Consider the following 24974-nt stretch of genomic DNA (forward strand, 5'->3'; position numbering starts at 1 on the left):
TATTCTTTTTCAGATGAATATTTTCTCTTTCCTTTCAATGTACATTTTTCCAAACATATTTCCTTTCCTTTTTCATTTCTGATTTTACAAATTTAATTAGACTGAAAATACATTTGTTATGGCTGTTTTGTAAAGCGCACCCTACAAGAACACCCAAGTGTGAATTTTCCCTGCCCTAAGCATAAGGAGTGCACCTTACCTGAAAGTCTGTGGTCTGCAATTCTTGCCATTTAGCACAGTGGTTGCTCTTTATCCCCACAACAGTGATGTGTAAGCCAGGCCTATGTGATCCCCGTTAGTATTTCCTGAGGAAACCTCAGTGTTTTTATTTGCTCTGCATTTGTGGTCAGCATGGACAAATCAATTCTAATTCTATCATTTTTTAGACTTTTTGTAGGTTTTAATAAGAACCTTAGAGATTCCCTGCCCCCCAAATAAAAGAATAACTCAGGCTTTGTAATTAGGCTTCATACAGTCACTGCTCACACTGAGGGACCTAACAGGTTCTTTATAGTTCCCAGGAGACCAATTAACCTTCTTTATATCTCTATATAGCCACCGAGACAGGCACACACAGAAATGCATATACACACAAGCTTTTCAGCAGTCTCAGATGCTCCAGATCCTTGTTAACCAAATTCTGATGGGGCTTATGGCAGGAGGGCAGGGCTGGAGCATCCTGCCTGGGTCCATTTTAACTCTAAAGGTGACTAAATCAGGACAGGGCACAACCTCTTCTGAATTTCCCCCAGGACAGGAGGAAGAGAATAATCATACTGCCTCTTCTATGCCTTAAGTTCCCCTCCATCTCTTGGGGTCACGCAGGCACCACTTGCTGGTCCCATTACCAGCTAAAGAGCCTGCTCCCTCATCTCTGTTTCAGTTAAGGGCTGGTCTAGTAGGGCTGACAAGATGAGGAAAGAGCAGTGATTCCTTCCTCCGCCCCTCCAATTCAGCAGCTCTGATTCCCAGTCCCAGAGGCTCCGAATAGGAAGGTGGCAATTTTACATACGTCTTGAAGGAAAACTGCACTTTAAATCACAGGTGATCCCCCTTGACAATTCCACTTGACTTTCAGAGCAGGAGCCAGGAGACAGTACTAGAGAAGGGCGTCTGATGAGAAAATTAGCAGAGCGCCACTCTTCCCCTCCCCCAGGCCCTGTGCTCTGCTCTGAGCAGTTCTTGCCTATTTACTTTTAATGAAGCTCCTTTTAATGAAGTATTTCTTGTGCTGTCTTCCTGTTCCTGTCTCTCATTGTGGTGCTGAGAATCCCATGATAAAACAAGTAGAGAAGAGGTCTGGCCTGATCCTCCCCATTCTGCCCCTTGGGGACACCCCGGTGATGTGTTATGAAGCCGTGGAGCTGCCATCCCTGCTGGCAGCAGCAGCACACTGAGGAGCCCACAGGGAGGGATGGAAAGGCTGTTGTGGTCTTTAGATAGAATTTCAGGCATCACACAGCTGCCTGAGGAGAAGGAACTGCTCTCCATGCCTGTAGTGGTAGCCGTACAGCTGAGGGACAGCTGGTAGTCTGGGAACTGGAGTAGCAAAGATCACAGAATCACAGAAAAAGCTGAGCTGGAAGGGGCCCTCAAGGATCACCAAGTCCAACTCCTGGCCCTGCACAGCACCATCCCCAAGAGTCACACCACGTGCCCAAGAGTATCACTGCTGGGGGTTTGCCTCTGCTTGTCCCATTCCCCCTTGTTGTACTTCAGTCTCCTTGTGAAAGTCATGTCAAGCTTGGGGGAGAGTCTTCAGTGAGGTACTGGTGATGTCTGGATTTCTGTTCTCTCTAAGTCATTAACGTTGTGTACCCAGCTTACACCATGCATAGGACTGTGATCAGAATACAATTACTGGGGACTGATGCTCCCCACCATGCTAACAGAAATGATGATTGAGGGAAATTCTTATCATGACTTGGGAATGTTAATTTCTGAACATCTGTGGCTGAATGCACCAGTAAATAACAGTATTTTTAAAGGTCAGAGTAATGAGGATATACAAAGACTACTTATCATTACCAAATGTTTTCTGTGGGGACTGTTACATAATTTGTGAAAAATAAACAAAAATCTGATTTTGTGTTTTCTGCAAAGACCAGGGGAATGCTGATCCCAAGTCTGGGAAGGGGCAGCCTGCCAGCAGCCAGGCAAGGATGCTGCCTTATTTATAGCTGGCAAATGGGAAAATCAATAAAAATCCTTCAGATGGGCATTGTCCAAATTCATTTCATTGGGGCCCCAAAGCACTTTATGCAATCCATGTAATGCGACCAATGCACCCAGGCCACAAAACTGTTTGTTTTACCATTAAAATCTAAAGCCTTGGTAAAGCATGTCCTTCCAAGATAGTGGAGAAGCTCCTCAACATACCAACATTTCTTCTGCTGTGAAAGAGCCCTTTGAAATCTGCTGCTAAGTCACATGAAATGATGGTTATTGGGTGGTGGGAGGGAGGAGCTTGTCCTGCTCATGAATTGGAGAAAGACTGGTTTGCTTGGTCAGTGTTTGCAGAGCTGCAGAGTTAACACAGGTTTAGAGTTCTGCAGCCCTGCAGACTTGCTCAAATCGAGCCCATGGCTCAGACAGGCTTTAATCTGGGTGTCTTTACTCTTCATCGATGCTTGTCAGATAGGCACTGAGCTGGGCAGGTATCCCAGCTCAGACCAGAGCCAAATGAGGAGCTGGGGGAGGCAAAGGCAAGGGTTTTATTCCTGCCTGATGTGATGCCTTCAGCAACACCTTCCCTCTACAGGTGGGGAATGCAACAATGTGCCAAAGCCAACTGCAGAGCTTATTGCATTTTCCTCTGTACAGGACAAAGGGGCCTTGGGGTGTTGTTTGGGGCCATCCACCTCACACTGCAATGTGAGCACTTCATGAGCCTCAGGGAGCTTCCCTTTTCCCTGCTCCTCACTGCAGAGAAACCAGCACCTTCCTCACCGCCCACTTTGTGTCCTGTTCTGCCACTGATGCAGCCTTTTATCAGGGGCCACTGCTCTTGAAGCTGTGGAGGTTTTACCCTTGTGAAAAGACATCAGGTGTCCAACTCCTGTTGCAGGAGGAGTAGGGAGGGAACAGGGAGCAAAAAGCTCTCTAAAAAATACCAACCACAACATAATAATTTCTGAAAGGGCATGGAAAAGTTTATTGGCAAGCATCAGAGAACAGTAAAGCCAGACAAGTCCTCAACTCCTACATCGGCTTTGGACCACGGCAGCTGTTTTGTGCCTGCTGCTCTCCGGTACTGCCTGAGCCACGCCTGTTCTGGCACCGCCCTGAGAGAGGGGTTACAAGGGTTCAGGCTCAGCTGCCACCACCAGTTTGGGGAGCAGGGCTTTGCCACCTCGGGAGAGGTGCAAAAAGGTTGCCACCCATGGAGGGGGTTTGCAAAAGGCAGCCAAGAAAAGACAACGTCATTATGATTAGGCTTGAATGCCCTCTGCAAATGACATCTGCAACCTGCAACTCCCACAAAAATGCTTGCAGAGTTTACCAGATGAAAATGGTGGAACTCTGAGGTGCCTCAGGCCAGCAGACAGTCCCAGGCAGAGGAAGCCAGGTTTGGCACCAGTGTCCCTGTGTCAGTCTTCACCCAGCCCTGCTGTACACCTCAGGCACTGTATGAATTTTCTCACAGAGAGTGGGCCAGCTCCTGGCCAGCCAGCATGGTCCTGCAGCCAAGAAAAGCTTCCAGGATGTGGCCAGATGTAGGATTCCTTAGTGAAATAGGTTTACAGCTTTCCCACCTGAAATACAGGTTTAATTACAAGCTACCTCACTATGCACTTAAAAAAAAATAGAAAGTCCTACTCCATCTTGCCTAGGGAAGAATTTCTAGGGTCATAGAATTTAGAGCTCAAAGGTTTACAATCCCAACAAGATAAGGCAGTATAACAGCCTCCACACTTTATGGTGTGAGCTTATGAAGAGGTCAAAATGGCTTAGCATAAGGGTCAGTTTTACTCAAAGTCCCTGTTTGAGGAGGGGAAATAACATCCTAAATCTTCATAGCCGGCTTCAACATAACTATCAGCTTATACAGGTTTGGACTGTTTGGTTTTCTTTCCTAAGCTCAGTGCATTTTCTGCTTCCAGTGAGACAACAAAAATGAATCCCAAAATGAAACGGTGCCTCTGAGCAGGCCTCTGGCCAGTTGGTGCCACTGCGTGTCCTGTGCTTTTGTAGGAACAAGTGAGGAACTGTCATTGCTCTGGGACATGGGCTGTGCACAGGCAGCATCACTGTGCTGGTGTCTGTGTGATGTATAGTGGTGAAAATGGCCAGTTCAGAACAGCCTTAAAAGCAGCTTAATAAGAAACTACAGATAGCTTTGCAACAACCTCCTAGGAGGCTTGCATGCCTTGACTGATGACTACACAAATCTACCACAAAGAACTGGGAAACCTTCATCTCAAGCCATCGTGTGTTGCAAATATATGGAAAACTTGGGAAAGCAAGCTATTAACAGGACATAAAAGCAAGCAAGGAATTGTTCAGAGGAGCAATGAATAAATATTTCATAAAATGAGTCACGGGTGCCTAGCTGATTTTACTGGGTGGAGACATCGGTCCCAGAACAATTTTTTCACAGTGGAAGTATTTCAGTGTCCCGGTACTCTCACACTAACCGCAACCCCCATCACAGATTTCAGGTGCAAAGCCCTCTTGCTATGGTACAGGTTTATTGAGTGTACACAGAGTGTTTGTGACCGACCTGCTCTGTGGATCACTTCATGCCACCACAATGTTGACTGTCATGCCAACTGGAATGGGTACTCCCATTGTTTCAGCCTTGACAGCAGAAAGAAGAGTTCAATGGATGCAAAGTCTGCGATGTCCCAGCTCAGGGGCTGTCCAGAAGCTTTTCTGTGGATTTGACAGCATCTTAATTGCTTTACACATAACCGTCAGAAATGTTTTTTGAGCCTCTGGAAACTCAGGGCAGGCATGAGCCTGAGCTACGCCAGCCCCGGGGTGCATGAGTCACCAGCCACAGGGCCAGGAGCCAGCTGTTATCTTGCTCATTATTCCAGTAATTGCCATGCCTTCCATTGTCCTCAGAAATTAGGAGAAAATGCTGTTTACAGTGTCTTGCTTGGCTCCCTCAGTGCTCCTTGCTGGGTACTGTAAGGTTTCCATCAAATGTGATTTAGCAGCAGGCAGCTTGCTCTTAAATAAAACCAGGCAGCTGCCATGACTCTCCACAGTTGTGTCCCTGGGCATCCAGCTAAAGCACAGACAGGGAGCTAGCTGAGCCCCTCTGTACAGGTGGGCCCTGAAAGGCAGGGTGAGTGGGAGCACTGCTGCTCCTTTGGTGCCACCAGGAGCTCATTTCAATCGAGCTCCAAGGGGCAGTTTGCAAGAGGCTGGGCTGGATGGCACAAAGCATCCAAGGGCGCCGGTGTGGAGGAGTCTGCAGTGGATTTGTGCTCCCCCTCCTTCTATACCATAACTACAGTGAGCAACTCACCTTCTGACAAACTAAATATAGGAAAATGTCAGGGTTTTCTCCTACCTCCTTGGTTTTCTGTTATTCAGGGAATGAAGATGAACAGGGATGAGAAATGGACAAGGACAGTCCCTGCTCCTTTTAAAGTGAGTGACAAAGGTCCCCCATTGCTGGAGGTGTGAGACTTCCTCACCACAGCAAGCCTCGAGTCCCACACACAGTCCTGACGTGTCTGGCAGCACTTAGGTTCCTAGGAAATAGAAATGGAAATATGGATGTGTGCCAGACACACACAGCTGAATACGTTTGGCTGTCGTTCTGTTGGCATGAAACTCGCAATCTGACACAAGGCATGGGTGCCAAACCTGTGCTATAAGGGTCCACAGAAGAGACACATATAAACATATATGAAAATGAATGCAGGTCTTTTCCCCAGACAAGCACCCATTGAGATGGACTGGGTTTTGGCTGTCTAGAGACTTTTCCCAAGTCAGCACTTGCCAGGATAGTTCTTGAGAGTGAGCAGGACCTCCAAGCTACCTACTTGTTCCTGCAGGTTATGAAAGTGTCTTTGAGCAGTGTAGAGCATTTGTGCGGTCACAGGCAGCAAAGCTTTACTCAGTGGTTAGATAGCAGATGTCAGCCTCCAAAACTGCCAGATCAGCAACTGTCAAGACTACTAACTATCATAAACCATAAAATTCACAGATGGCCTTTCCCAGAGCATTAATATTAACTAAATGTTGACTTTGTGTTCATCTCAGAAACTGGGAACTGAATTTTCTAGCCTTCATCCCTCTTCAGTGTCTTCCAGGCAGATACTGCTGTTAGCCAAAATGTGGGCAAGCTCTCGGGAGCCTGGTTTGCAGATGGATGTGGGAGAGGAACATGCTTTAGCAACAACCTGACCTCCTGTTTTTCCAATGGCTGGAGAGCTTATTTGGGACCTCAGAAGGAGATGGGGTTGGTCAGGTTTCCACGCTAAACCTGATTTTTAGTCTGGCAAGTTACTAGTTTTAAGGACAAAACTTGGTCAGTGCTAGGGCATTACTTTCCAAGAGGTTTTCAAGCAGTTTCAAGCAGGCCTCATAAGGACACTAGCCTTTTTCCAGGTGTGAGCCCCTGCTCCCATTCTGTGAATGAAACCTTTCCTTGCTGTCTTGCCCCAAACCAGAAGTGTGTAGCATGGAAGTCTGTAAGGCTCCAGATCTGACCAAGAGTGAATTGACTTTGTTTTCAGCGCATCTAGAGCTCCTCACCATCAGTTCTGTCTTAGACAAAGTCTAGGACTTGCACTAACCCATTTTTCTGTTTTTGTCCCTGTAAGGCACTTCGGGCTCCTTAATACTGATGCGGTTGCATGATAACAGCAATGAAGATAAATTACCTCAAAAGTAGGCAATAAGCCTTTTAGCTCTTTAGAGCAAATCAGAGCTATTCTGAACAGCCCACAGACAAAAGAAATGGCTGTTTATCTTCATTTACAGCTATTGTGGAGAGACACAGCATGCAAATTTACTGGCCTGGGGCAACAGCTAAGGTAGTACACAGCTTGCTGCTGTAAGAGGGGAAAGGAGACTGTCTCCTCCCCACCACCTTTGTCAGCCTTTGCCTCTGTAGTCACCTCAGTATTTCTCCTTTAAAAGAGCTGGTCACCATAAGTGACTGCATTCCCTGCCACTGTGACTGCTAGATCTGCCACTCTGCTCTACAATAATAAGATAGAAAAAAGGACCTTATTAAATTCTCATCAAACTGTTAACTAAATATTTAATGCCCAACACCCTAACATGTCCCTCCTAAAGTAAGGAATATGAGAAAATCTTCTGCCAGCACCTGATGTGTCTTAAAGGACATTTTAAATTATTTTCTTTTTTTTTTAAATCTTCCCCACAAGAAATAAGATCTGTGGTTTTCTTCCAATGGGAATAGCCCAGTGTCCTTATCAGGGCTTACCCAGGTGTTGGTGGGTATGTGAGATTTGCTCGGAGAGCTCACTCACATCTTTTCCTGCAAGCAAGGTACTCTCTTAATTATCAACAGGGAACACCACGAACGTGAGCTGAAGGTAAGCAGATCTTGTGCTCACCTCAGCAGCAGCTCAGGGGTCAGCTGAACCTGCCACCACTGCCTCTCTGAGAAAAATGTCTTGAGTAACGGACACAAACTCTTTTTATCACTCCCATGTTGTGTTACTTATCTGCATGGTGGCCAAGGGAAATGTGACCCAGTTGCTAAAGATGACAAAAAATTATACCTATGAACACATCTTTTATATTTGTTTGGTTTCAGATTTTTCACTTGCTCACAGATGCAAAAGAGCAATCCCTGTGTATACGCATAACCAGCTTATGTAAAAGCCTGACCATTTCAGGTCTGTGACTGTGTTTGCTTTCTGTTTCTGGACAGCAGCAGAGAAGTTACTGGTGCTCTGCTTGCTTGTAATGTTTCTATCATTACTATCAAACCCTAGAATTCCTCATTGTTTTCTGGTGAATTTGCTTCTTAGTAACACTTGCTTGATAGAACCCCTTTGGTCATTTTAATTTTCGGTTTGATCTTGCTCTCTTGCTCGCTTTCACTGTTATGATACCACATCCTCTTGTGGGCCAAAAGCATTCTCTGATATGAAATGCCATGAAATGCTCTCATCTAAAGCAAAAGAGTCAGGAGGAGGAGGCAGATATATTGGTAAGATAAAAGTAAACATTTAATGCCACTATAGTTTGATTTTTTTTCAGACATCATATTTTTGACAATGTTTCACACCTCAGATACCACAAAAGGGATATTTTTTTTTAGCCAGCAAACAATAAACTTTACAATTTTAATGGCAAAAGGTTCAATGCATTTGTTGACAAACTTGGAAATGGCTGTGACTTTCCACATTTTGAACTTGTCCTCATGCTGTTCTTTCTTCTTTTTTCCCCATAAAATTTAGTTGATAAAATATATATATATACTACTGATACATCCTCTTCTGGAATTGCCCACTGATGGGACCAGCAGAGGTTATCTATCAGTTTCTCTCCTCCTTAGCCCTATTTTATACCACTGTTATAATGAGAAAGAACATAGCCATGGACAGAGTGAAATGGATTTAGCAAACATACACTTCAATGCATAGCACTTAGATAAGCATTTCCAACCATGATGTGTAAATAAATTATAAAATACGAGCAACTCTATAAAACAAGAACATCCTGAGTTTACAAATAAATTATATCCTTCATACATAGAATGTGATGTGGATGTGGATGTTAGTAACCAGCAGTTTCAGCTATGGGAGGGAAAGACGTAAAATTTAGAAAAGTTAGTATCTATGCATACATGAAACATATATGTATGTGTGCTACATGTAAATACTCACACACATACATATACAATATAGAGGGTGAATACATCCATATCTATAGTATATAGAGAATATGTAATATAGCTGAAACTGCCTCAAGCACCAATTTATTACCATTATTATAAAGTTTGCTCAATACTTAAGTAGGACCACTCAAAGTAAGATAGTTTCGGTTGTGTTTTATTGCCTGTCCAGGAGGGTTTGAAGGTAGTTTGAAATATTATAGCTGAATGCTACTGAATGCTACTATTTCACTTTCAGCACCTCCATTCTTTGCAGAATCATCATGCCCTTTGTGAGCTTCAAAGTGTTGCATAAGTGAGCACGAGACTGCTGTTCATGAATTTGGTGGCAAAAGGGTGCTACATTTCCAAGGAAAAATTTTTTTGTTGTTGTTTTGAAAGGTTGCTTGAGAAGGAGAAAGAAGAAAAGATAAAGACAATAATAAAATGGTTTATTATTTCCAGGAGTAGGTATGGAAGCTCAGATAACCCTGGGATGAGTGCACAATAAATGCAAGAGAGAGAGATTATTAACTTTGTATTGACAAATCATTCACAGTTTTGTTTGCTATAGTTACTTGGAAACCTCTCTCAAATCTTAGGATAGCTAGCAACAGCCAGCCTCATGTCTTCAAAAACTGCTGTGTGTTGCCAATGCAAAAGCCTGTGGAGTTACAAAACAGAGACCATGAGGATGTGAGGATTAAGCAAGGTATGCCACCACCCATGGATTTAAGGAAAAATGCCTCTCTGGTCATCATCCACTCCTATCAGTATTTAATGGTACCAATGCTTTGATCTCTGCAGCGAGCTGGTGCATCCCTGATGCTGTGCAACCATCCCTCCCATCATATGAACTGGCATCAGTCAGTCACTCAGCCTCTGGCTTAGGAGAATTGAATTTGCTTCTGCAGTGCAGAAGCTTCAATTTACAATTTGAAATCTGTTAGGACTAGACAGAAAGCTTCATAGACCACCAAGAGTCCAGGCTCTCAGTTGATGTAACTATGCTGTATGCCTCAAGCATATGCAGAAATTGTTGTGTTAAACAGCTCAGATTGTAAAATATCTTGCCTTAAATTCATGACACTGAAATACAGAGTAGTTCATCTGGAATACTTTTACAGGATTTAACAGCCTCTATGTGGAAATTGCAGCAATTTGGCTACATAGGCTGAAGAACCTGGGTAAGAAAGAACCTTTTAAAGAAGCCCTTGAAAGAGTTTCAACCATGAGTTTTCCCTATAGTGTGGCTTAAGCTAACTTCATCCAGGTGAGTGCAAGGGGAATGGTTTTGTAGGCACTCCTTGGAGGAGGAAAGGGGAGTGGTTGTGTTGCCATCTGTGAACAGCCATGCCACTTCCCCACAACAATGTGCCAGGGGGCTGTCTCAGGCTGTGGGCATTTATCTGTGTGTGTACACTTTCTGTTTCCACAATGATTTTTAGCTCGTTAGAGACGCAACAACATCACAAACATTTGTGAAAGGTGATTTTTGTAAAAGAGTCTATATTCTTCACCTGTCATCACATTTGAATTCCATGCCACAGGTAACAGTCCCTATTTTAAGACAAGCCATATTATTGAGATAAATGAAAAAAGTGAAAAAATAAGACCCACACTTCAAGATAGACTGAGTCTGTCCTGTGAGCAAACACGGGATTTCGTGTCTATTACTCCCAGCATCACTCCCAGGTTTCAGCCTCTATAATTGCCACATTTAGAGATAAAAGAAAAAAATGCCAGTGCGTATCTTTGATCCTTTTTTGTACATTTTCTGCAGCTGTCACTAAGAATCATGTCAGAGGATCATGGCATTGCTTGTTATGAGTTACTATTTGATGGACCCGCAAGTTTCAGAAGCTAGGATTTATGGCAGTGGGTCTTCCAAGACTGGATGGAAAACAGAAGATGTTCAGCAATATCCCTGTGTGCAGCCTTTACACAAAATGAGGGGGTGTCAAATAGGGAAGAGAAGCATGCTCTTCTACTATATAACTAACAGTAGATACCCCAAAAATGGCAGGTGGATGAATTTTCCTCACAACTGGTTTTACTCTGCTATAACTCTCCTGATTCTTAATGCAGACATGCCTCAGTTTTATCAGAGCAGGCAAGATGAGAAGAGGACCAGTAAAGACCTAAGAAAGAAGAGTACAAGTTTCCTTCCTTGCTTTTCTGTAAAGTAATACTTTGGGTTACTTAGATCTGAATGAATTGACAAGGAATCGTTTTGAGGCAACTGCAAGGCATGCATGGCGAAAGAAAAGACGTGTGACAAATGTACCAGGAATTAGGGCTCTCCCACAACCCTTAGAGCACAAATTGACCCAGCACCCAGAGTCAGCACAGCTTCTGCCTGCTGTGAGAGCTCACACAGACCAGAAGGACATCTGAATCCAGAGCACAGCCAAAGTCTCCAGCCTAAGGTTACACTTGAATTTATGGCTATAAAGCAGCTCCTGTCCCTTGTATGAATAAGGTTCACGTATGCCAAGAGGAGCAGTTCTCAGAAAGAGCCCGCACGTGCTGGTGGGGATGTGGAGCAGTGCTGGTGTTCCACAGCCGTCACACAGGCTGACAATGAAGACTGTGATCCCCTGTCACACGTGCAAACAAAGAATTAACCTTCAAACCTAATTACATTAACACTGCTGTTTCCTGCCTAAGCTGTCCCAGGGAAAGAAGATTGATTTCCGAATGTGCAAATGATGAAACGTTACATTCATGTTGCTCTTGTGTATTTTGGGCAACATGATGCCTTTTAAAAAATCAGCATAAAAACAGCATTATGCTGGCAATGCCTTAAAGAATGGGACTTCCTGGATGACTTGCAGAAGTATATGGGTCTTCTCTAAAATGCTGGCTACTGCAAACTAAGATCAATTTCATAATAAGGTCCTGAATGTTTTGATTTATCTGTTTTGCAAATATTTGAATTATAATAATATAAATTCTGAAGTAAAAAGCTGTTTTCAAGAAGAAAACATTTTAAAGTTGTCAAAGTGCCACAAATTTTTCATTCCTTTTTATTATTAAGCCATCACAACTCTTAAAAACATAGTGGCAAATTCTGAAATGAAATGACAGAAAGTCAAGAAATAGAAGATGCATATGGATTTTAGGATATGAATACTAGTATATTATGGGAGTTAATGGCTACTGTAATTAGGTCTTCAGAAATAAAATAGATGTAAGTACTGTGATTCTGCTCAATTAGTACATAATTTTTAGTATGCAAAATTCATCCTTGGCATAATCAATTTGGTTTCAGGAATCAATTTTTGTCCATTGTGATAAACAGGGTGAACATATGGTCTTACTCTTTAATGCAATGGTTAGGTACATGTGCTTTTTGCTATGCCTCCTACGCTACAGAAGTACCAAATTGAGAGTCAATGAATAATTGAGTTAATGTTGGGGAGGAATATTACATGCAATAGGTATTGTACAATAGCTCTGAAATGTGTCTGCTTGATTTATAGAAACATCACCACTCCTGTGTAAGTCCCAGACTGTGTGCAGGGACAATTGCCTTGGCTCTCTGCAGCTATACTCAATCCATGGGGCTCTGCAGAGAAGAGATGGCTTCCAATGAAGCAATACATAATAAGTGCTACTGAAATTGCTATAAAGAGAATAAAGCCAGTTAAATTGCATTGTTTGGGGGGGATTTTCAGAGTTGGTTGGCTTTTTTTTTCCTTGAGAGGGAAAGGGATATGTCTTTAATACTTGCTTAGAATATAAGTTTCATGATAAGAAATTGCTGTGGAACAGACTAGGAAGTGACTTTCACATAGGACCTTTTTTCCCCTTCCATATAATCCTATGGATTGTAAGTAGAATTTTCTACAAAATCCAGCGATAAGGGTAATAGAGTAAGATTTGTTATTACAAGTTGCAGAGCACTGAAAGAAAACAAAACTATACAAATGTTATTTCTACTTTTTAAAAAAGCTTTTCTGTTCACCTAACCACTAGAAAATCTACCAGTATTATTTTTCCATTGGGACTTGCTGCTTGGGGTATTGTAAGACAGCATTGATACAAGGTAAAAGAAGAGTTGCACTTAACTACAGCAGTTAATTGATGCATTTTGAGTATATTATATAAGAGTCTTATTTCCTCATAAGCAACAGGGAGGTAGCACAAATGTATGTGAGAGAGGAATTTTTGTGAATCTGCTTATTTCAATATAGAGGAATAAGAAACCTAATTCAACAAAATAATTCTTCATGCTCACATGTAATTAAAATGCAGATTTTGCACATTTGTTTATGAAATACAAAGGATGTTCCTTCCTACATACTGTTTCGTAGATAAAGAGGCAAACTAGTAGAATATTTGGATGTGCATGGAGGTGCAGACCCTTGTCCTTTTGATGTCAGTGTGAATGTTGCCATGGCTTCAGCTACTGGGGATTAGTAAAGATGCCACAGCCAACAAGCCTGAAGCGCTGTATCTACTCATTTGCTTTATTTCCAGATGTGCTGAGCTGGGCAGAGACTGCAATTCCCAGGTACATCTGTGACTATGGACACACTGGGCCAGGGATCAGAAGCTGACAAAACATGTTTTGCAGTGGTATATATTGTAAAGAGGCAAAACTAAATTTTACCAGTCATAGTCTCAAGAAAGAAAGAGTAAATCACTCATTTTTGGACTGATAAACATGGGAACCCTTGGACTAAAGGGTAATTTTCTAGCAAGTTATTAGCACCAGAAAAGGGGTTAGGATCAAAGTACCTCCTCATTCATAACTCCAGCCAGTACAAAGCAAAACATATGAACAAGAAAACAAGTTATGGGAGTTGGATCAAATTGAAAAGGTATGTACTTCACAGTAATGTCACTTCTCTCTCATACACTGCAAAACCTACAGGCTGGGAAAATGACTGTTCTCCAGCATATAAGAGAGCACAGAAGAGCATTTAAACAACCCTTACTCTCTGCTAGAAATATTTTTGTGTCATCTGGGAAAGCTGAATTTCTCTTTGAGTGGCCTTACTCTGGTAACAAGAAAAGACAGTTAACATTTATTCATATGCTGTACTGATTAAGAAATATCTCTACAAACACAAGTTACTTAGAAACAGCAAGTCTGAAATAGGAGAAAACACCAAGAGAAAAACAAGCTGTAAATACATTTCAAAAGTGTATTTGTTTTTTTTTCCTTTTTCTTTTCTTGACTAGCACCATCTGTACACAATAAAGTATGAACATAAATGTTTGGATAACAAAGATTTGCAAGGCACTTGAACAGTTTTTCTGGATAGGTTTTCTTTTAATGAACCTCTCAATGGAAGTCCCACAGCCACCTTTCCTCCTTCCTCAGCTAATGCAGGGAAAGAAGTGTCTTCTGCCAGTAGTTCTTATTTACAGACATGTCCTTAAAAGGTTCTGCAAAGTGCTCTTTTAGGCTAAGAGTATCAACAACCTTCTATCTCCATTTTCCATGCTTGTTCTGTTTGTATTTTTAATACTACTTCTCTGTATAGTATAGCAAATCTCTCATACACACAGCTGAGACTTGACTCCAACCTTCATCCTCATTCTTTTGTCTTTGGGATGCTGTTTGGAAGGGAAAAGGAGGATGGCAGAGATGCGCATTGAAATTCTCTTGAGGTTCACACTTTATCGGCGTCTAGAGGTGATGTCAAAACAGGTGATCATCATGAGATGGGCCTTGCAGAAGTTGACACGGTTTTCTAAACGCTCAGTCACACATTCCAGGGCCTCTAGGTATTCCAGAGAATCCAGCTCAAATACCTGCTCCAGATCAACTGTGAGAAAGAAAATACAGAGATAGGGAAAGTAGACAAAACTTAGTGATGGCTGGTGGGAGAGTCAGAGCTAATTCAAGTCTTCAAACCCATCATACATTATACAACATCATTATACAACATTATCTGGGGCTTGCCACTGTCATTAAAAGTTGCCTTTTCTGTTTAACCACTATCAAAATGGCACAGCAGCTTGCCCATAGTGAAAAATACTTTAAAGTTGCATTGGATGCTTTCCGGAGTGATCTGCTCTGCCATCCTCACCAGAACTGCAGATGCCTTTGCTGTGCTCCATCATCCTCCCAGCAAATGTTGAATGCTAAGCATGCTGACTTTCTCACACATTCTGCTGACCAGAAAGAGCTTTAAATAGCTGCTCTCTCCTGGGAGGGCAATTCCTTTGTTGAATTCAGAACTTGGAATAAAAAACAAACCTCTAAGCTCCCTGTTCCTCACACCTCTCCCTATTCCATGTGATTCTCTCTAGACCACTCAAGCAAGGCAAGGGAAGGTACACACATCAATCACTCCAACACAGGTGCCCAGCAGCTTCCATGGAAGCCAAGTGTGAGATACATTGTCTGAGCCAGTACTTCCCATCTTGTCTGGTCCCTGAGGCCTGTGCAATCCTTCAGGCTTTCTGCATTTACCACACTGGAATCAGAAGCAAAGGCATCATACAGTAAGTGGACAGCAATGTATAGCAAATTCTCTCTCTCTAAAACCGTCCTTTTTAACTCTCTTCCTTTATAGTGTTTCTGAAACCTGTACTGTGGTTTTTTTGCAGGATGTACCAGTCTGGTGTCAACTTAAGGCAACTGTCAAAGGAAGAGGTAGGATGTTGTAAGGGAACACACCAGCCAACCTCCTTTCACCACCTGCAATTATCCTAAGTAAACTTTTGCACATTGTGGGTTTCTTTCTAGAACTCTTTGATATGAACTTATCTGCTTGCTAATACTAAAAACTGTTGTATAACTACTGCAGTACTCTTCATGGTTTTTTCCTTAGAAGTGCTGAGGTCCTTCTTCATTTGAATGTGAATGCCCTTTAAGCTCTCTGAACTTTACACATCTGTAGTTATAAAAAATGGGCCAAATTCATTTTTCATGTAAGCCCACTGCTGCCAAGGGACAAGTTTGCTCCACAGCGTTATTTTGTTGTAGGAGAGCAGATTTATAATATTACTCATATGTTTGAGTGATCTGAGGCCAAAAAAAAAAATCTCATTTTCAGGAGCTGTGGACTGAAACGCGTGAACGTTAATCTACCAATGGCAATATCCACCACTAGAATGCTGTCCCATTTCAACATTCAGCTCTCAGGCAAAAAGGATTGTTCAGTTCTACTGTCAACATTTAATAAGAATTATAGGAACTAGTTCTAGAAAGACAGTCAATCTAAAGCTTGCCCTTAGGTCATATATTGGTTCATTTTAGTTTACAAACAGTAGCTTACATCTCACTCTTACCAGACACTTCTGCTTCCCTCCATCCCCCCTATTAAACAAACCAAAGGAAACCTATGAGTTCAGGCAATAAAACAGTGTCCTTACATTCACTGAGCCACTTATTAGGATCCAGCATCAGGTACTGTTTGGTCACCTCCAGTTCTCTCATTAACCACTCATACTTGGCCTTGACCTCAGCGATTCTCTGCTGGCGATGCTCCAGGATTTTCAGCTTGGCATTGAAACATATCACCTCCTGTCAGCCAGGAAAAAGCAGCAGGGAAGAAATAGGTGAAGAGGAGAAGAAATACCCAGGTCCATTCAGTGAAATGATCTTCCAATCAATAATACTGACAATGAGCCATTTATTTTGGAAGCATATGAATCACTGCATTAAATCATCCATCATCTGCTTTATTTTTATTGCTTTTGTTTGGTTTTCATGTTTTCCATCAGTGAGCTTTGGAGACTTTGCAATGGTAGTTAATAATAAAACATAATAATGAATAACAGGCAGCATCTTGAAATTAGATTAACTGTAGGAAAACATTTCTGTTTTTTCACCATGGGTTGGCTAAGAAAATCTGAGCTCTTGGGAGTAGGAAATCCATTGCTTGCTGCATTGAAAGCCTAAATACACCCCTGTGCTTGGTGCATAAGTAATGCATTAGTCATATTTTAAAATAAGAGAACTGGTAGCAATATCAAATTTGAAACATCCTTAAACAAAGGGAGTATGTTATGAAAAGCTCTAGCAATTCACAGCCATTAATAAAGAAGATATATTTTCTGTAGAGATCTGGGGCACAGTAACAGCATGAGGTGCAGCGCTGGAGACAGCCAGCCTGGCCTCGCATGACTTCTGAGGGGTGGCAGCCACCAGGACGTGCAGCAAATGAAACCATGCTGACAACTGTGCTAGCATGGAAGCAATTCCAGTAACAGAACTATCCTCATCCAAGCCTGTGTGAAGGTCTCAACGCTATTCCACACTCTCCTCTGTAAACAAATCTGCTGTGTGGGTGAATTGCAGTGGAAACCCCATTCCAACAAGTTTCTCCAAACATCACAAATAGCCTCAACAAGTGACAGGGGCTAGGAAGAAAGAGTGCCTTAGAATAATAAGAAAGTCTATAATCCATCGTTACTCTAAAATGCTCAACTTCAGATACTCCTCCCAATCTTGTGTTTTAAGTGCTGACCTTTGCAATTTACGCCACCCAGGAGATTACATGGATTGCACTCACCTTGCTGTCCCCACCTCGCCGTCGCTGGAGCCTCTCCACATCATCTATCTCATAGACTTTGATCTCAAAGGGCTCCCCCAGCCCCCGCTGCCCACTCCTCAGTGGCCCATCCACCCAGCGGACCCCGGGGCTGTTGGCAGGCTTCCTTGCTGGGGAGGTGGTGTCAAGGGATAAAGCTGGAATAAGCCTCCTCCTCTGTGAACCTGCAGGTGGAGAAAGTGCCATTGCATGTTAGCGCAGTTATTGCTTCTCCTTTCTATTGCAGAGAAGTCTGCAAATGATATATATTTGGCCTTCTCAGACATAGAAGAAAACAGAGGGAAAACCCAGGGAGGCCATGGGAGCTGTAGCTGCAACGTGCAGCACCCACTCACCATGAGTGAGACCCTCAGTGTTCTTTGGTTCCTGACTCCAGGATTTGACACTCAGAGGGCACATGTACCCTGAAGTTCACAGAGCCTGTGTCTGCTCCCCATTGATTAGGTCTCAGCATGTACAGGTAAGCTGATGAAGGACCCATCCAGCAGGATGGAACTGGTCTAGCTTAGCTTTCCTATCTCTTTACTGGTACTGGCTCTTACAGTCAAAGGACAAGCATTAGCCAGTCTCTGCACAGATCATCTCCAGGAGAGGTGTGGGTTTAGCTTTTTTTAATCACAGCACAAAAAGTGCTTTGACAGTCAAGTTCTGTTACTGTGCTGGAGTTGGGTGCCAGCATAGCACCACCTAGGCCTTTGCACAACACTTCTGTAGGCTGGCTGCAGCAGTAAAGCCAGTAGAGAGGACAAAATGCCTGCAGTAAGTACATCCAAGCTTTGTTACATTTGCCTTGTCTCTACTCAATAGAATATTCCTCTAAAACATTTCCCATTTACGGACTTACTGCAGCACTGCTGATGGGCAAGACAGGAGCAAGACCCAGAGGCTGGAGGAAGGGTCACTGTGCCTGCTTCCATACCAGTGCTCATGCACACTCATCCTGCTTTGCAGCACCAGCACAGCCAGTGGGAGCACTGCAATAGCTGAAGATGTACATGGTTGATAAAGCCTATGCTGCATGGAAAGCGTCTGCCACGTGAGATACCAAGTCAGGGCCTACAGTAGAGCAAGGAGGAAAATGTATGTCACTGGCCTAATGACAGTGGTTTGTTGCGGGAAAGAGCAAAAACACACAAAAAAAGAAAAACAACTGGTTGCATTTCCTTGTTTGGTTTAGTACAATCAGAGCAATGGCTTGGTTTAAAAAAAAAAAACAAAAAAAACTAAACCAAAAAGTTTTGCAGCTGACACAGGGTCTTCCCTAGGACACAGCAGGGATAAAAAGGATGGGGGAAGCCAAAAACAAAAGCTGGAGCCAGCAAGTTTGAATGAAACTATTAACTGACTCTCTTGGCTGCAAGTACAAAAATGATGCCAGCCAGCAGGGAAGAGATGCCGAATGATCGTGCAGATTTTATTTTAAAAACAAGATAAAATCATTCATAGGAATTTCCCACATTACATTTATTGAAACTTGAATGTAAATAGTTTCAACATGTCTGTCAATTTGGTGCTTCAATAAAAGCTAAGAAAAGCCCAAAATGTCTACGGATTGCCTGATTTTTGGATTTGCAAGTAGCAAAGTATTGCCTAGTTTCATTCATGGGAGTCTGCTTCTGTGCTGATTTTGAGAACTATCACATCTTATCCCATAACTTCAGAGTACAACAGTGTGTGCTAGAAACCAGTAGGTCTGTGTTAGGGACCAGTAATTAACCTTTAAATTCTAGCTTTAAAATGGATGAGAATGGTCTATTGGAAAGCCTAGTCTACAGAGTTTTTATTTGGATGCATCTGAGATAACTAAATGCAGGAAAAAGAGAGCACAGCCAGAGCTGATTGACAGAGAGCTCTGGGTAGACAGGGAGCCCTACAAGGCCCATTTATACCTAACAACCTGAGATCTGGATTACCCATCCTATGACACTTACCATAGTTGTGTTTATTGCTCAAACTGCAGCCCAGCAAAAAAACTCATGCCAGAACAAATGAAGCCTTACAAATACCAGCAAGCAGGAGTTATTTTAGTTCTGTGGTACCAGTCACTGGAAGACAATGTCAGCATTCCCCTACCTTAAACGCATTTCAGTTAATCTCTAGATTAAACTGCCTGATCAAGAGAAGAGTCAGATCCTGATAAAAGGAAAAGCAAGACCTGACATATTACCATAGCCAAAAACTGACAACAACAAGAGAGACAGTTTGGGAAGACCCCAAAAAGCTGCAACGCTAAGGGTGGCTCTTGTCAGCAGTGCTAGAGAAAGGTAACCAAATGCTGACAGCAGCTGCATACTTGAAGGGGGGGTGAGAAACCATGGTGTACTATTCAATTTTGTTACATGCAGGGATAGATCCTGAAATAGGCTCAGCCCCTCCTGGGAAACAAGACCTCCACTTGCTTAGATGGGAAGGGCCCTGAGTATCATCTTAGTGGCACTCAAGATCGAAAGGATTCAGGCATTAAATATGTTTTTAAATATTTTTGAGGCTTTTGGCCATGGTGTCTCACAGGAGCAGTCTCTCAAATTTTGTCTGAGTGTAAATACAATCTCTCTGCTGTTTGACAAGTTTTGGAGACAGCGATATCTACAAGCATCAGATCTGACCTTCTGTTTAATGCACCCAGTGCTGTTAATTATTTTTACTTTCTGCCCCACAATAATGGTCACATCTCCTTTCCTGACATGCCTTCAGATTAGCTCTAGCATTTCAAGAAAGCAGCTGAGCAGACTGGAAATTCCTTCTGCCCAGCTCTCCATGCATGGCTGGATTATGATTAAGGTAGTGCCTTTTGCTGTGATGCTTGATTGTCTTCCTCTTTTCCCCACTGTGGCTGTTAAAACCATCTTCTTGTGCAATGAGGCGCTTCTAAGCCAGCCCACTGGAAAAAAGTGACTCCAGCCAGAGTGGAAGTCCAGGTCCAAGACTCTCTGGGAATGCAGGTAGATGGCTCCAATGCACCTTGCCACGAGAACAGCATCAGGCTCCTACTTGGGAGCAAAGCAAAACAGATTGCTGGGGTATGAAGTAGAGGGATGATGGTAAATTTTTCTGCATTTTGTTCCCATTCATATCCATTTGGCTCAATGGGAAGCAGAAGCCTGCGGTCTAGAAGGAGGGCTCCAACTTGAGGCTTCGTTTAATAGCGCTTAGCCCTTGGTAGAGAAACAGCTGAGACTGCAGCAGTGGCAGGAGACATTAACTCATTATGTTTTTCTAGCCAGAGCTCGTGTCTGGATCGCTTGTGGGTTATGACAACAGGCCAGGCTGCAGCTCTGGGTGCACTGGGGCAATGCAGCAGGGCAGAGCTGCCTCACACAGCTGCCTCACCACCCTCTGCCAAGGGGCTCCTTTGGCACATGGGCAACCTGCACAGGGCTTCCACTGGCTACCTCTGTGTGAGACACAAAGGAGAAAGAGATGTCTGTTTATCTGAGCCCTGAATGCTGACTCAGGATGATTTCCGTGAGGCTTAGAGTGCTTTGAGGAGAAATTAAAATGAAAGATCTTCTTCCTCTTTCCAGTAAGGCAAAACTGGATCTAGTTTGTTCTAAACATGCACTGTTTAATAGGCTGTTTATTAGCCCAGTGTCACAGTTTGGTGCTGGTTAGGTGCCAGCACCATGAAACCTATTTGCCTCTGCTATAGTTGAGCAGAAAAGGGCAAGCAGGAAAAGGAACTTCTCAAGGTCTCTTCTTCCTTAAATATGTACATCACAGAGGCATTACCAGCTTGTTTAATTGGCCTAGCAACCTGCCCATCAAACCAAGTTTCCCTAAACTGCTAAACTACTGCACCCAGGTACAGAAAATAATGGTGTCTTTTGATAGGAGACTTCTGTCACTGACCTGTCCATTCAGTCCCTGGGTTTTTTTTCTTATTTTACCTTAACTGGGATCAGTAAGGAGATACAGCCTAAGCAGAGCTTTGGGGTAAGTGTCACAAAGCAGCTGACAGCTTGCTCATCCATAACATACAACAATTAAATTGTTAAAATTAATGCAGCTTTCCATTCATATAGAAAATATCCATCTGAAGTCCCACATTTATTGGGTGCACTTGATGGAGTTAGGGTCTCATCAATTTTGACTGTATAATAAATAACATGTTTTGTGGGAATTACAGCACACCACTCCTCACACTATTCCCCACATATGACTCATGAAGAAAGTGGGCAGCCAGGCAGCTCAACAGGAGCAGCTCTCAGCACCCTCTCACCTCTGCCCCACCTCTGCAAACTGCCTGACCCTCCCACCATGTAAACAGAATTCATTCCTCCATTAAAAAAAAAAAAAATATACCAAAAATCAATCTGAAAGAAAGCCAGTAAAATGAACCCAGGGCAGAATAACCACACATTCATTTATGACCATGCAGTATGTAAAGCAACATGCCATTTGCTGAATGCCCTGAAGGATATGTTTTTCGCTTAGTTTGAATTTATCCACTCTCAGAATAACCCCTCTTGAACCTAGCTTGAGTATGAATAATCAGGCTGTGAAATGGCCATGAAAATACACAGGATACAAGATTTGCCTTTTCTCTACTTTAAGCTATAGGTTAAGGTTTGGCCAGGTTAAATTTAAGATAAAGAGAGTAGCACAGCAGTGAAGGTGTGCAGTGTGAAAGTAGATCTGAATGAAGAGTGGCACTGAAGCCACAACATATTTCAGGAAAGGTAAGCCCAGAGGAGCCTTAAGGTATAAGAAATACAGACCAAGGAATGTGAGGGTAACTTTAAGGATAAGAAGACACACTGACCTCAGCAAAATTGCCAAACTGCATAAGGATGTGTGCTCATAAAAGTATGTGTTGACCAGGGCAAAAGCTCTAAAAAGTCTGGTTTTGCTTAAGTACTGTATATTTTGGAGTGTTCCCCTTAGGCTGCTTTCCAATCACACATTCCAGAATGAGCATCTTTTCTGTGAAAAAGGTAAAGGCAAAAACTGCAAATAAAAAATATTAATGAAAAACAGTGTGATGCATATCTCTTCAAAGCAGGATACATCCAAATGGGATGCAAAACAACTGCTGTCCTAGAAATTTCAAGGTGCTTCAAACAGAAAATTAAAGTGTAACTTGATATATCATAGTTTCAGAAGTTTATAGTGTGTGCTCAAAGGCGGGATGTGGAGCCAAAGCTATTCCCCACAGCACTTAATGTTATGGGATGTAAAATTGCCTTTCTGTACAGAACCTGTTCTTCAGCATTTTGGTTTTTCTCACCAGACAGTCCAGGGAAATTACAAAAACCAGACCTAGCTAACTAGAGAAGTACCCCTAAGCTCACACTCTTCCTTCTGTGGCTTTATTTCCGAGAAGTATTGTGCCTCCAATAGCAGTAGCACCAATGTCAATTGTGGCATCAAACTTTGCTTACTAGCTAAGATTATTTATCCTGTTTCCCCTGCTCCTCGCTGTCTGACAACAGGGCTCCTGCTCTGTTTGAGTTGAAAATGTGATGCTGACTTTGCCTCTCATTCTTATTTCCTAGTGGGATCTGCCCTTATGGTCAATTGTCCATGACTGAACCAACTCCTCCCCTTTCCTTTGACCTCCTTTCTCCTAGTTTATTTTATAGTGCACTTTGCCCAGTGCAGAACACACAGCTATTCACACATTTTCATACAGTTTGCACTGTTCCCCTCCGGAAGGGGAAGTCATTGCCAATGTTTTCGAGTGGAAGGCCCCCCTGATGATGTGGGGACTTCACCAGAAGTATTTAGGGTGGCCATCTTGAGGTCAGTATTCCAAACACCAAAGAACCAAGGCATATATTGCCAGAAAATCTAAACAGCATTCACTCATCCTCGCAACTCAGATTACACAGATTGCACAGAAAGGTGTTGCACCCAAACACCTGGAACAGGATACACTGAGAGGATCCATCATTCAGAAGAAAATTTTCTGTGTCCATCTCACTGTAAAATAATTCAGGCCATATTCTGTATTGACTGTTATGCAAGCCCACTGCTGTGAATTGATAAGAAGTACAAGGACACTTGAGACAAGAAACCACTATTTCCTGTATAGTGGAATAAAGCAATGCTTGTTTATAATATTCCATCCACACCTATACTAGATGTGTTTCTGTACCGGTATGAGGAATACGCTGACATACAGCCAACTTCTAATTTTTTCCTGTTTGTGCAGTTCATTTCTATCTACCCAGTTCATTTCTTAACCTTGCTTTCTGAATTACTGTCTTATTTTAAAAGGAGCTTTTCAGGGCAGTTTAGAGCTGGTGAATGAGCACTGTTGAAACCAGATCAGAAAGCAGGCCTCCTGCGGTGTGGCAGGTTGACAAGTAATCTGGGAGATGCTCCAGGGAAGATGCACATCGCCCACAATTCCTAGCAAAAAAAACCAACCAGAGTCTCTTCAAAACATTTCTCTTTCTTCAGGCTGGATTTTGGTTTAACAGGTATTTGTCAGCATTGTGGCATTATTTAAGAAGCTGGTTATTATTACTACAGTACTGCACTGAAGAGCTGCTCCAGTCACTTGGACAGCAAAGGCAGAGGCTGGAGGGGGAAGGGCTCTGAAGCCAGACCATTAGCTCCCAACAGGACAGTGGTGGAGGCATTCCAGTGAGCTAATTCTGTGGCAGTGTCAGGAGCAGGTTTTATTTACACCCAGCCTAATGGTGTGCAACTCAGTCATGCATGTTACATGGAGCCTTCACCGTGCACAATAGCCTGCTGCCACTTCCTCTATTAAATCATTCCTATGTTCATGTGGCTGAAAGCTCAGTGCTGGCATGCAGTAGTCAAGCGTGTAAAAAATGATTACTCTGATCCCTTTCAACACAGATTTGCTGCATGAAATGGCCTGGCTTTGACCTGGGAAAATCAATGCTGTTGTTTTAATGAACAAAAAAAAAAAAATTGGAGCTGAAGCCTGCACTTCCCCTCCCTCTACTCACCCCAGGGCTGTCCAGTCAGCAAGTCACATGCATAAAGTGGTAACCTGCATGCAAACAGCATTTTTGCGTATAATTCTAAACATCCTTTGTCATGGTAAAGGTATAATACAGGATATCAATTAGCTACCATCACTTGTAAGCAAGTTAAAGTAGAAATGTTGGAGGTGCCCTACAGCTGTCTGATACAAAGGGCAATTTTCAGCTCCCCACACTGTGCCTTAGGCAGTCTAAACATGAACCAAATTCCTTTTCACTTGGATTCAACAAGAAAAGCTCAGACTCTCTTTGTTGGTGTTTTGTTTCGTCATTATCATTTTGGCCATGTTTCAAAATGTGAGGCTTTGCAATATTGGTTGGAGACAGACTTTTGTAATTTACAGTCCGTAGATTCAGCCTCTGGCTTTTTCTGCTGCTTTCATAGACAGGGTAAGTGCTTCCAGAGAGTAAATATGTTCAAGTGTAGAGTTTTCGGGTTCCAGGAACCTCTAAATCTCCATCTTTAAAACCATCCCACCAGTGAAACCCAGAACACACTAGCATGAGGAAAAAGGAGGCCAATTTTAGATAATTAGCCATGTGTTAACAGTCTGTCTTTTTATTAAAGTGCTTAAAATCATGTAGCAATTTGCTCTTCTTTGGTGTTGAAAGTTAGTACTGAGAAAGAGCTGCAAGGAGTCATGAAACTTCACTACCAGTGTCATCAAATGCTGCAGC

General features: G+C 42.7%; 1 protein-coding gene across 1 annotated transcript in view; it reads right to left on the bottom strand.

The window, feature by feature from the left end:
- Window positions 1-8144: 8144 nt before the first annotated feature.
- Window positions 8145-24974, bottom strand: part of KIF26B (kinesin family member 26B) — a 198857-nt gene continuing 182027 nt past the window's right edge. The window contains exons 17-19 of the mRNA XM_017739909.1: window positions 17296-17498; window positions 16154-16304; window positions 8145-14598 (exon numbers count right to left, since the gene is read on the bottom strand). Coding sequence (XP_017595398.1) covers window positions 14450-14598; window positions 16154-16304; window positions 17296-17498 — 503 coding nt within the window. The 3' untranslated portion in view covers window positions 8145-14449. The remainder of the gene's footprint in view (window positions 14599-16153; window positions 16305-17295; window positions 17499-24974) is intronic.

Source organism: Corvus brachyrhynchos, unplaced genomic scaffold (assembly GCF_000691975.1).
Source record: "Corvus brachyrhynchos isolate BGI_N302 unplaced genomic scaffold, ASM69197v1 scaffold31, whole genome shotgun sequence".
In the NCBI taxonomy this organism is placed as follows: Eukaryota; Metazoa; Chordata; class Aves; order Passeriformes; family Corvidae; genus Corvus; species Corvus brachyrhynchos.